The sequence below is a fragment of the Parus major genome, chromosome Z (assembly GCF_001522545.3).
Source record: "Parus major isolate Abel chromosome Z, Parus_major1.1, whole genome shotgun sequence".
In the NCBI taxonomy this organism is placed as follows: Eukaryota; Metazoa; Chordata; class Aves; order Passeriformes; family Paridae; genus Parus; species Parus major.
The window spans coordinates 42,395,404-42,409,353 of record NC_031799.1 but is presented as its reverse complement, the minus strand read 5'-3'; the positions used below and the strand labels follow the sequence as shown (position 1 = coordinate 42,409,353).

The 13,950-nt window shown below is 36.1% G+C and overlaps 1 protein-coding gene across 1 annotated transcript in view; it reads left to right on the top strand.

Moving 5' to 3' along the window:
• Positions 1-13,950, top strand: part of ADAMTS19 (ADAM metallopeptidase with thrombospondin type 1 motif 19) — a 137,902-nt gene that overhangs the window by 21,506 nt on the left and 102,446 nt on the right. The window contains exons 3-6 of the mRNA XM_015615418.3: positions 4,596-4,761; positions 11,459-11,631; positions 12,512-12,595; positions 13,411-13,568. Coding sequence (XP_015470904.1) covers positions 4,596-4,761; positions 11,459-11,631; positions 12,512-12,595; positions 13,411-13,568 — 581 coding nt within the window. The remainder of the gene's footprint in view (positions 1-4,595; positions 4,762-11,458; positions 11,632-12,511; positions 12,596-13,410; positions 13,569-13,950) is intronic.

The window sequence follows — 13,950 nt, the reverse complement described above, 5'->3', positions numbered from 1 at the left end:
AACCACCACAAGCACACAATTTCAACATTTTTCAATTGGTTTGTCTGTTCTACTAAAGTCTTCTGATGGTCAAAGGTCAAGCATACAGTAGTTGAGACTGCACTGACTTTTCTGAAAATAGTGGTACATGCTGAACCAGAGAGCTTTGTGACAGTGTAAGTTCCACGAGTCTACAGCTGGCTGGAATTTATAACAAGAACAGAGAGTAGTTGGCCAAGAAAAGTGGTCACTTGCACCTGATGACCAGCATTGCACAGAGAGCTCTGGCATTTGGAGGGACTCCTGTCTGGTTCATGAGTTTCACTGCTGATATATCTGACCTTAAGACACTACCATGCATTTAGGGAGCACATTAGGCTTTTACTAAAAAAGATGCTTTAAAAAATTAGAGCATTTAAAATTGATAAATTTTCTATATTTTGTTTGCGGTTACATTTTGTGTGTATCATAGAATCAGTTTAGTTGGAAAAGATTTTTGAGATTATCAAGTCCAGCCTATGGCTTAGTGTTGTGAATACCTGTTTAATTATGGGTAGCATAGTGAGTACTGCAGAGTAACTACATAAATATTTTCCTGCATCTTTGTGCAACATCAGGTTGTTTTGAAAAAAGTAGCCATTGTCTTAAACATGAGAGCGGCCTCCTATAGAGAATGATTTTCTTAAGAATCCAGAGCAGTAGGTATCTTAAACCAGACGGGCAGTACAGGAATTTGGAAGGATTTAAAAGCCATGCAAAAATTGTTTCTACAGATCTCAGATTTGGAGGTAGTACCTGAATGCATGCTTTGAACCCAGTGATCTCTGCACAACAATATAAATGTTTTTTCCTTTAAGGGGGCTTTAAGGTATAGCATTGCGCATGTGTAAGTATATTCAGTAAGGCACGGCCCTATGATTAAAAAATATCCCAGAAAAGATTGATCACTATGTCAGCAGCTGAAAGCCAGTCAACAGTCATAATACTGACTCTCCCCTCTGTGATATCTCCTAAGTCCATGCAGCAGGGTGAAGTGAACAGACAGGTAAACCACCTAGGGAAGCGTGGTGTATATGATGTGCACAGCTGTGAAACACAGTTAATCGAAGACAGAAGTTGCTAACACTTAACGTTTCTTCAGCCTTCAGCAATGAAGGTTCTTACAGATGGAAAGTGGTAATGCATTTGAGTAGCAACAGCTTACAACGTTCTTACACTGTTGTTTACACAGTGTGAAAAGTTATTTGCACTTGCTTTATTATTTGCATTAGTAAGAGCTGGAGACTTTTTGTTGTATGTCAGCTCAGATCAGGTTCTGATAGAATTGTTAGAATCAAGATACTAAATTAAATCTGGATTGTTAAAATCATGGAGAAAAACTTTCAGAGGGGGATACTGATATACAAATTAAAGATTTTTTCCTGTTTACTCAAGAATTGATGCACCGTTTTGTTACATTTGACAAATAGCACAAAGCCCATTACCAAATTATGTTTCAAAACAAGTAAATATTGATTTGTAAAGATGATTTGGTTTTTTGCATGGTACAATGAAGAGAACCTTTTATTTTTGGTACTAAGTAACATGTACATTATCAGAGTCTGATGGGAATGCATTTTTACTGTTGATACTTGCCTTGGGAGGTATGTTGGGAGTAGGAAGAAGTAGAGTATAGCCTGTGTGCTTTGGCTTCAGAAGATGGTGGAGAGTAGGCTGCAGCAGGGAGAAACTGTAACATGCTGACCAAACCCTCTGTGCCCCACCTGCCTTGTGCCACTCAGGGTGCTGGGGAAAGGTGTTGTTTCCATTTGTCTGGTTTACCACTATCCAAATTTGGCAAAAAGTTAGTTTTCTGCAAGTAAGTTCTGCAGCCCATCTGCTGAAGTTTGCCCTTATACTTAACGTCTCTCTTTACTGCATAAAAGTAAATAGAATACAGAGCAAGTGAGTTCATCAGTAGTTACAAAATCTGAGGATTTTTTTGCCAAATGAGATTGGGCTGGGCTTGAAATCTACTGAGATATGTGTGCTACATTTAAGTTTGTTTATTTTTTTTTGATGTAAGAAACCTGAAGAAGCTGAGGAAAGAATGGCATGCTATGTTACCTTTACATGAGATAAGTCCAGCATCCTGGTAGGCTTTTCAATCGTAGTTGTGAGCAGTAGCATTTCTTCATATGAAACTGGTGAAAGATGTGTCAGTTAGTCAGAACTCACAGTTCTATCCCAGATGGATATTAAGCAGATGTTTCCTTTTCCATCTTTTTAATCTTTGTTTTGCTGTGCATTTTTGTAACGTAAGTTTTGCCATTTGAGCTGTCTAAAGGCTGTAATTGGCCCTGACATTGAATATCTGAAAATGTGTAGAAACTGAAAAGCTTTAATGCATGCTTTGATTTCTCTGCTTTCGGTATTTACTTTGCTAAAGGATCTTCATAACTCCATTTGTAATGATTATGAAAATACAAGGGCATGGTTGAAAAAGCTAATGTTTCATCTACCTGTGAAATTATCCAAAAATTGGAGAGACAATGTTCCCCCCCCGCCCCTCCCCAAGCAGTCAAAATGGCAGCAGAGATTATTTTGTTATCCAGGTTTGTCTGAGAATTACCCGTCTGGATATATATAACTTCACATCACTGTTCAGTTCTTTGACTTCTGACTCAGGAAACAGGCAATAGATCTGGAATTTCTCTACCAATTAATTAGACTTCAGTTTATGCTAGGAGTTGAAAGAAAACATTAAATGTTGGTCCTAGCGTAACTTTTCAGAAAGTCTGGTGAATGGTGGCAGTCTGAAGAGCATCATCTTAAGGCCCTGGCTTCATTTTGCAGCAGAGAGAATGGAGATGGAGGAAATGTGACAAATGTTCCATGGTTGAGTCTTCATGGGGGACTAAGGCCTGTTGGTGGACAGGGGATACTTGCAGCACCACCTAATGGGCTGCTATTCCTGTTCTATATTCAATTTATCAACATCTTTCATATGCTAAATAATTCTTTAAAAGGAAAATAATCTATGCCTGAGTGTAATTCAGCATTAGATATAAAAATCAAATTAAAATTAATTAATGCATTTTGCTAGTATTTGAGAACTATGCTTTTAAATAAAAATTCCTTTCACACCATTTGTTGTTTATGTAAGACAAGTTAGTTGTTATGTAAAAGTAGCGTTTTTAAAGATACACTTTTCAAGGAGTGATATCTTGTAGGTATACAGAAAGTACTTAGCAATATATAAGTAGATAATCTTCTAGAGTGTGACATTTAAAGCTCCTGCTGAACTGAACCTAAAAAGTAAGTGCAGAAAGGAAAAGGAACAGCCAAACCCCCAGATACTTCCGTGTTTGTGTGCAATCTTAATGATGACCTTTTGATATCTGTTTAGCATTCCTTAGCTATTGTAACTGATTGAAAAATTAAATATGTGTATTCATATTTATTTCATATGATTGTGCCAAAAGATCATTGGAATTTTTTTCTTTTAAAAGGATTGTGTTTAAATTCAATTGTCTTTTGTGCCATGCAAAGATTTTGATTTTCTTTTTTGATTTTTTTCTTCCTTGGGTCAGGATATTTTTGGATGGTTTATTCATCTGTCAGACAGGATATCCAATGTGATATTGGCACCTAGATAATTCCAGAAGAAACAAAAATATTTTCTATTTCTGTCCATTGATGCTACATAGAAGCTTACAGAAGAGCTCGCTGCTTCTCTTAGCCTGATCTATCACATTTTTTTGTTTCTGTAGCAAAACAGTGTAATAGATTTTTTAAGTTTATAGAATGATGAAATTAACTGTCAGTCTTGCTGATGTGGGGGAAAAAAAACCCCACAAAACCTTGCTGTCTTCAGCTTTACTCTTGATAGGAACTTGTGTGTATTGGCAGCTTAACAGTTTGAGCTGGGTTTTATTTATGTGGTATTTATATAAGTATGTTTTATAGTATTTTTTTTTAGTTTTGACTACACTCTTGTAATACTAGATGTGCATCTGATGTGCACTTTTCATGTGTGTTTGTGTGTATAAGTATGCTGGGACAGGGGAAGAGTTAACCAACTAAATGGCATTCAAATATTTTTCTGGTATAACTGCTGGAAACCAGGGAATAATTTGCCTTTTTAGAATAGTTTCAGGTTCTTTTAATTAGAAAAAGAGTAAAAAGAGTGCCACAAGATTTCTTTTCTATCTTCACATTTGTTCAGGATGTATTCATATGCCTTACATTGTTCCTGTTATTTCATTATCTAAAAATGTGACAATAATAAATACTAAAACCAGTGTATAGACTTTTCTGTACATGCTGTACATACATAAATGACCCCCTGGGTCTTCCAAAGTAAACTTTTAACATTCCATATCTTTTACTGTGCATATACTACTGGCATGTAGCCACCCACCCACCCAGATTTAGCTGAAATAAATGAAATTTATTCTAGTTCATTTAAGTAAAAAACTTGTAGAATAAAAAGGTACTCACTTTGCTCATAAAGTTACTAAAACAAAGTGTTTTCTTAAATGGAGTGTTGTCGGTTGTTTGTTTTTTTCTCCTGCATGACTGTGCTCAGTGTAATAAATTCTTACCTTACATTTCCCTTTTGTTTTCCTTTGCAGATGGGGTTTATACAGATTAATGAGGACTTCATATTTATTGAGCCACTCAATCGCACTTTGGCTGTGACAGGACATGCACACAGAGTGTACAGACGAAAAAGGTCTGTAGAGGAGAGAATCTCTGAAAAGCCACCTTCTCAGAATCCCTACTGTGGTGTTGTTACAGGTAATATACAAATTGCACTGAAAGGTTGTAATGTAGCAAATAGATTTTTTAGAAAAGTAGATAGTTGTCACAAATGAACCTTGACAGAAATATAAGTGATTATTCCTGTAGCAGTACCCTACAGTAGACTCTGAGGTGGGATGCTAAGGCTGCAGTCTCACTTGTTGGGAGAGGGAATTGTCCATTAGGAATACCACTGCTTCTTAATGTGCATTTGTATTTGGAAGTAGAAATCTTCGGGGAATTTTTTTTTCCAAGTTAATAATTAAAATCTATTTATTGTCTCTCTCAGTCATCAGAGCTGCTTAATCACTCACTATGTGCAATGCTTGTACTTAATTTTCTGTTTTAAAACAAAGTTAAAGTGTTCTTCCTGGCTTTTTTAGTCTTGAATTTCCAAATTTGTCTGAATTGAAGTGATATTTATAGGTGTTCTTGTTCTATGAGTGATACTTAGAAAATGTTTATGAAACAATCCTAATGCATCTTCCTCAATGGCAGGTAGAAAAAGTTTTTGAAGTAGAGGGGTTTTAACAGAAGTTTGGCTCACAGTGATGACTTCATAGTTTTCAATGGAGAAAGGAAAAATGGCTTTTATGAAGGATGGTGTTTTCGTTTTTTTGCTTCATCATCAGCTGTCATTCTTCAAAGGACGGAGGACGGAGGACAGTCCTTTGACCTCAGCATAAGCTGAGGGCGTTTCTAATGTTGTTGTGAGAAATTATTTTTCTCCTAGAAAATAAACCAGAACAAGTGCATATTTTTGGGCTTGTTTTTGCAAAGAAAAAGGCAGAAGTGCACTGAAATGGTTAGGAGGCTGGATTATATGACATTTGGGATGAGGCTGAAGGAGCTAAGTTATTTCAAGCAGGTAAGGAAAGATAAAGGAAGGATGCAGCTGCAGTTGTCTGGTGCCTAAGGGTCTGCAGAGAGAAGATGAAACCAGACATTCCTTAGAGGTATGCTGTGACAAACAACAGTTGTAACTTGTGTTCAAGGAAATTTCAGTTTCCATGAGGAAAATAAAATCTCTACAATAATGCTTAGCACTGGAAGAGAGGCTGTCGAGTCCACATCCTCAGGTATTTGTAAAGCATATCTAGAAATGGCTCTAAGAGAGCTGATCACACTCTTGACACTTGGCCTGACTTGAGCAGAGAGCTGCCTTCTGGACATCATTTTCAGCCTAAACTTTTTCATGGCTGTCTGATCCTTCCTGAACATTTATACTTCTCTGTCCACTTTATGTAGTTACAGAACAAATGTAACAGGTTTTGTGGTGGTTTTTTTTTTTCCATTTTGGAAGTATTATTTTTGTAGTTAGCCATCCATCCAGAGTTTGAAATCTAAGATAAATTAGCAAATAAAGGCTCTTTTTGCAGTGGGATGAAATAAATTTCATGTAACTTCCTCCAGCTAGCTCTATATTACTCTTCTAGGCATTGTGTTACATTGACACTGCTTTTTGAAAGTTAAATTTTCACAACTTCTTCACATTAAGTAAAGCTGGTTTTTCCTCCCTGTTAGAGAAAGGTGAGTCACAGTATGCATGCCTGCATGTATATGGGAATGAGAAAGAAAAAATGAAAAGTATGCATGATGTATGCTCTGCAAAACTGGGGAGGAGTATCTGACAAAGTAGCAGACTGTGATGGGTATGAAAATGATTACAGATGCAAACTTGTCCATGAAGGATATTATTCTTCTCTGATGTTCATTATCAAATACCCTTTCTCTTATGCTCTAAAATGGGAAAGTCAGTTTATTCTTTTATAATAATCTTACACTCAAAGCTCTGATTTGTTACAAATAATCTGTCAACAGACAATCAAATATCTGCTTGAAGAAAGTTTCATTATATCCACCAGCTTTAAAATTTCAAAATGGTTCAAGCTGTGCATAACTGAGTAGCATCTTCTGATATGACATTATTTCCAGGGAGTGAAAGTAGCGGCACTTTCTAACCAATCCTATTGTTCAAGCAAGACCAGTCCCTCACTCCACTGCTACAGGTCATTTTACTAAAAGGGACTGCAGTAAGTTATATGCTTAAAAGCTCTGTCTGTGCTGAGAGAAATTTGTGGGTGTGACATGAATTTAGTTAATATCACCAAAATATTCATGCTACAGACACATGCTGTACACATGCATGCTTACACACATCGCACAGCCTTAAAGGTGAATAGAAGCATAAAAATTTACCCTTTGCATAAGTATTTGAGAATTCTAAGTCAAATAATAAGCTAAGTAGATCAATTAAGCAAAAATAAAGCAAATGAGTAAGTGAGGCACTGAGATAGTCTCAGCTGCATTTGGCAGAGATGTAACCTTGTGACATAAAGCAACTACAACCTTGGTAACACAGCAACTTCTCAGCAACATGGTCCTATCTTACAACCATATCTCTTGCTTCTACAGTGCTTGTGTGTCAGAATAGAGACAGGTATTTCTGTTTCTGGTTTTGATCCAAATTGATCTCAAAGGCTGGCTACCTATCAAGCAAATGTATATTGCCAGTGATGAATGGAATGAAGTTTCATTCCTTCAATCAGATGTTTGTGCTGGAGGTGTTGAAGGATCACTATTGGGAATAATAGCTTTTCATGGAGAGCTAGCAGAGGCAATCAAAGAAGGTATTGTTTGTTGTCTGTTACCATTGAGGACTGGATTGAAAGTTGCTACGCAGCCAAACTTGTTTGGAGAGAACAAAGAACTTGTTTTTGTGAATGGGGTGGTTTTCTTATTAATTAGGAGAGGGAGAGAATCATACTGACAGAAGCAGATGCTTTCTTGGTTGTTGACAGTGTGCATGTGTATCCTTTTGTTGAGAATGTGTGTGATCTATTAAAGTATGTGAGCCTGTTGCACATACACAGACCTTGCACTCTACACCTTTCTTTAGCACATGGCTCATGAAGCCTTTAGAAGAAACCAGTGCAGAAATGTGTTACAGAAAAAAATGTGAGAGAAGCAGTTGTAATTAGATCAAAGGGCCACCTTGGAAAGCTAAGGTTTTTTTTTATACCTGCTCTGAAGCACTTGTTCCAAACTGAAGTTGTTTGTGCAGTGAATTGAACTCATGGTCAAGGAAGGCATGGGACATGTTGGGAAAAAAGAAATCTCTTACCCAGGATACAGTAAATGTGAAATTTGAATCCCCTCTGAATTTGTGACATTGGAAGAGTCCTCTTCTACTTCTTTGTTCTGGCAATAAACAATATACTGTCCTGAGATACAAGTGTGCTTTTCTTCTTAGAATGATGTAATATTGCAGGAAAAAGCCTGCTAAGTTTCACTGAATCAAAAGCAGAAGTTTTACTTTAAGGAATATAGGCTGGGCAGTCAGCTGGGAGAGCTGTGTTGATTCTTGCTCTACAGCCTGTTTCTATGTGATAGTCGAGCAATAAAATGTGCAAACAATCTTGGTCATGGATCTATTAGATTGTATAAGATGGAGAGTGGTGCTACTTGAGGCTTGTTTCTACGCCTTGGGTCAGAAAATAGTTGTCACTCTGTAGGAAAGTACTTAAATCCCTATTCAAATTGTAGTGGAGGTATAGCTCAAGACTTCTTAAGCTCCTGAATATTCCCTATGCAAGCAGAATTCCGCAATTTCCGTATGACTAGGTTACCCCCTGGGGAGCAATGGTGATTCCTCTGCAGTCTTGGCTGCATGTGCATATACTCAGGAAATGCTTTTGTGCCTGAGGACTTGAAGGTGTCCAGGAGTCCTGCAGTCACAACCTCTTCTTAATGTTGGCTCAGATACTTTATGCCACCTGTAATTATAGTAACTGGATTTTAATTTCTCTAAATTTTTTTAGGGTGGGGTTATTGTTTGTTAATATTTCTGCTTGTTTGTTCTTAATTGCCTATTTTTTGTCAAATGTACTTGCTGCAGTATCTTTAGCCTTCTGGCTGAAGTAATGCAGTATTCCTAGCTTTCCTTTCAGTCAACTGAGTTTAAGTAATACATGGATATGGAATCTTCTTATTTTCCATGGTTGCACAAACAGAAGCCTTATTGCACAGAACCGTCCTATAGAATTTACTTTTTGTTTTGCCAATGTAATTAAATTTTTGAGATGGATTTGATTTGAGATTAATCTGTCTTTTATCTTGTTAGCACATCCATTAGCACATCCATTGATGTAGCTGGGTTTCCTGCAGCACTTGTTATCTCTTACATACTTTGCCTTCATTAACAACCAGTTCTTTGTAATTTTTACTTATTTATGAGTATTTAAAGAAACAAGAGTTTTTGCCTAAAGCCTGTTTCACTTGTTATCTGGCAGCAGTTGTGGCAGTTATTTGAATACCACTAGTACCAAAATTACTAATTCCATTCATTTAAAGTTCTTAGGAAAGATCTACAATTTTCAGATAAATGAGATCTCGTGATGGGGATTTCTGCCAGCAAATTGAAAGGTTGGCTGGCCAAGAATAGATTGTCCATTGGTTTGTTAATGGGAGAAATATCTAAGGCAAATGATGGGCAGACAGCTTGTCTACAGAGCTGTGTAGTTTTGTCATCCGCTACAGTCCCAAAAGACAGAGGGACAACAGCTTGTAGGACAACAGTGTTCTTAGTGTTTAGCACAATGATGTATTTCATTGTGGACTGTCAGTTCTGAATAGAAATGCACTGCTAGCTATAGAGAGATGTGTTAAGAGAATTCTCTGTACATGCTAAGATTAAATTGAAAGTTTTCAATCAGTAGCTGCTGTCTTTTAGAAAGATGTGAACAGTGAATAAACTGTTTCTGGAAACTGCACTGTGTCTACAAGGAAGGCAGATTTTCCAGGTGGGTTGTAAGAGATGTTTTTTAACCCACATGAGTTCACTTTTTAAACTTACACCTATAGCTTACCCTTGCAGCATTAGATGTTTGTATGGTAAGCCGTAGTTGTAAAGCTTATAGGACTTTGCTTTTTTGGCACAAATACTAAGTGAAGTTTCATTAGAATTTATCCTCAAAAGAGCAAGATGAGAACACACATAATGTTTTATAAACTAGGCTGTAGATCCACAGTTAGAAAACATGAGTAAGGCTAGAGTATAGCAGACGTTGTAAGGCTAAGCATGTGTCTGAAGGATTAAATAAGAGACTTTCATTTCAGATGGCCTGAATTTACAAGCTGTTTCTACTTCTAGGTCATCAAACACCAAAGATTTATTTCAGGAGAATACATACTTTTTTCTTTTACTAAATGTGTTAGTAGGTATTACACTGTCACCTGTTGTAGAGGCATCAGTAAGACTAAATCGGGATGGACTGAATCATTCACATATGTATAATCTTTCATGAATGATACAGAGAAAGACAACATTTTTAAAGTGTGCTTAATTTATACATGCTGCATTAAAAATATATATATCTACATTATATTTACATAAAATCTATATTACACATATATTTAAATCACAGACCCCTCTTTCACTGGTATTTTGTATTTAAAATTTAATTTTTGAGTTAATTGATTTTGTCAGTTCATTTTTAGCACTGTTCTGAAGGGTGACTTATTTTTTTGGAGAGTGGTCATGTGTTATAAAATACACTTCAGGAACTTTCCTATTAAAAATGGATTGGTTAATTGCAAAACATTTCCTCAAAATTTCTGATTATTTGATTATTTCCAGAACATAATTGTCATCTCAAACATCACTTATTTTGGTAAACAGAGAGCCTGATATGTTGGAAAAAACTTCACTTGGTTACAATGAAATCAGTCCCACAAGTTTTACATCATCCCAAGAGGATCTAACAAAATACAGCTATTACAACAAGGAGTTTAATTTTGCATTTTGTTTTAAATTAGATTATTTAAAATGCCATTACTAACTGATGTATGTAGATCACCTTCTGGCTTGAACTGTTTCTGTGTAATTGGGTGGTGGGGTTTCATTTGTCTCGTAATAGTAATGGGGATTTTTTTGGGTTTTTGGAGGGGAAACTGAAAATTAATGACATTAATAACCTCAACCTTACTATAAACATAACATATTTTCAATTTCTAGCTTTCTGTAGGTTTGGTGGCCTGTTTCCCAGGTTTGGTTTAGTTACTTTGCTTCAGCTGCTTGTAATGACAGGAACACTGATTTTGAAGTCATGTCAGTAAAAATTCACTTTTTTGTTTCTAGTAAACCTATGTCACTATCTCACATTCATCTGAAATATTCTTTCCTCTTTGCAAATCACAATTGTTGCATGCATTTACCAAATACATGATTTTTGTGGCAAATCTCTATTTGATGTCTTTTATGCCAAGATATAATTACATCAAGATATTTTCTCTGTGATTTATGAAGATAGACAAAAATTCTGCAATATCAGTGAGACTATTTTTCCTTCAGAGCCAACATGAGTTGAGTTTTCTCCCACAAACCAAAGTAAGACACATTTTATAAAGTAAGACACTTTTTATAAATGTTAGTTGAAAGGATGCAGATAATCTTTCTGACTTTACTTGAAAAGATGGATAAAATTTCTGTTTTCTAGGTATAAGCTAATACTCATACATAGTAGAGACCTTCAGTGTGACCCATAGTTTTGGAAGTGGCAAATAAACATAGTTATTAAAGTCCACAGCCTTCCACATAATGAGAGTTATAACACAACCAAGGGTAAAAGATTCTAAAAAGTACTGCAGGGGTAGTTTGAAGGATGAGTTTCTCAAGTATTGTTTTGGTTTACAGATAAAAGAAAATCCAAGACTCAAAAAATGTCAGAAAGTGGAAGAGGAAAACGATACTCTTACAAGTTACCTCAGGAATACAACATTGAAACTGTTGTGGTGGCAGATCCAGCTATGGTTTCATATCATGGAACAGATGCTGCCAGAAGATTTATTCTGACCATCTTAAACATGGTAGGAAATTTTAAGGTAATTTTGATGTTTTGCCAACAATGCATGCACTTGGGCTGATTTCATTCCTCCTTCTGTTGATTCTGACTGAACTTAAAAGGCACAGTCAGAGCAGGGCCATTAGCATGCTATCAAGACTTAATCCATATGTTTTGTAGCAGAAAACCCGGTGCTGCAGTTTGTGCTGTCTGATCATACATCTCAGGGAAGTCTGGAAGTGAGAGAACAAAATAACTTTTTGGCTAGGAGCCCATAGTGTTGTTGGAAAGGTTGGGATATTGAATGGTTTCTGGTGACCTGTGCTTGTTACGAAGACATGATATTGTTATGGAAAGGGATTATCAGTGGTAGTGGAAAAAAAAGAAAGAACTTGGACAATTACATTCCCCTCAAATTCTATCTGGAGCTGTAGTGCACTCATTTAGCACCTAAAGCAGTGAAAAATAGCATCTGTAATATACAGATTAGGAACAACAACAGGAAAGGTTGTTCTAAAGAAGGAGCATAATTAGAGAGTTAGATGTTGATTCAGACCACTTGGTCCAAGATCATGGATTTAACTGAATAGAAATTTTCATGCGAAGAGTATTAAATGTGTGTATAAGTTTTTTGAGAAACAGGACACAGCTTATAAAGTAATCGTGGCCATTGAGAGGAAAAGGTCTTTTTTCATGTTCCCAGAATGAATATTGCCTAAGCTTTGTTTTCACTTCAGAGGACCAGCACAGTACGTTATCTTAATGTTCTGCTCAGATTATAGAAAATAAAAGCAGTCACAGTTGATTATGAGAGCTACTGAGGTTCTTTGGGGTTCTCGTAGTTTTAGCATAGGTGCAATAGAAGTTCATATTTTTATTTGTTATTTTTCTTTTTTGTCTTTTAGGTTTTTAATCTTTTCCAGCACAAGAGTCTAGGATTACAAGTAAATCTTCGGGTGACTAAACTTGTTCTTCTTCATGAGACTCCAGTAGGTATTTATGACATTTGTCTTAGCCCATAGAGGGTAATGCTAGTTAGCTTTTTCCTCTTCAAAAGCTTGCAATACTCATGAACTTTATTGACCAAAAATTTCCCTTGGTTACTTTTGTATATTATTTATTTTTTGATGAGCAACCTCAATAAAGATTGACCTTCTCCTAATTTATGTGCTGCATGTATTGAGACTTTTCTGTGCTTGCAATTAAAAGTCAATTAAAATTTCCATGTGGAAATCGGGTAGATCTTAGCAAAATCTGCTTCTGCTCTGTTTTTTGTGCATTCATATATCTCAACAGAAAAATAATCTCCTTTAAGTCTGCTGGATTGTAGAAGGACAACTGATGTTCTTTGTTGTTTAATCCCTAGACAAACAAAACGTGATATAGCACTTAGTTCATAAGGAGATGGGATTCCCTTAGCAACAGTTCTAATCTAAAATATTATAATTTTCCGGTCAGTAAGTAAGTATTTATTTCTTGAGCTCCTCTCAACAGTTGGAGTAATCTCATTTCATGTTCAAATTCTGAATCTTAACATCATTATAGTTTTCCTCATCATGGATAATGAGAAATCAGCAAATAAATAAGACTAGAGTTTTGGTGAACATATACATGTACACTCTAAATGTACCGTCTTCATTTGTATCTTTAACATGTGAGGAAGATGGTCTTTGCACCTGAAGTTTGAGTTGTTTTGCCATGAACATATTATGCCATAAAAAACAGAATATTTTTACTAGCTCAGTAAAAAAGGTTACAAATTCTATTTATAGAATTCTTATTTTAATAACATTATTATTTCCAGGCAGATATGTATATTGGACATCATGGTGAAAAAATGCTGGAAAGCTTTTGTAAATGGCAACATGAAGAATTTGGCAAGAAGAATGATATACACTTAGAAATGTCGACAAGCTGGGGAGAAGACATGACTTCAGTTGATGCAGCCATACTGATCACAAGGTAAAGTAGTGAAAGATGAACATTAAAAAATAGGCAGAAGGCCAGTGTGAACATAGGTCAGAGTAGATGGCCAACACAGTAAGAACTTAGTTTGTAGTGAAGAAGAAAGCATTTTGAGGCATCTGGATTTCAAAAGGTGATAGTAAAGTGTTGGAAAAGGTGGTGCAGAAAGCGGTGTTTCCCAAATGGTAAACATTTGGAATGATGAACAGGTTACTCTCTTGTTTCTTCTTTGGCTATATAGCTGAGGCCCTATCTATATAGCAAAGGCTGGAATCCTTCATCCATGTGCCTTCAAAGAGGCAGCACCCCAGACCTGTAAATACTTTCAGTCAAAACATGAAAAGCATATTTAAGCCATTCAGAGCTAGATCAGCATTAG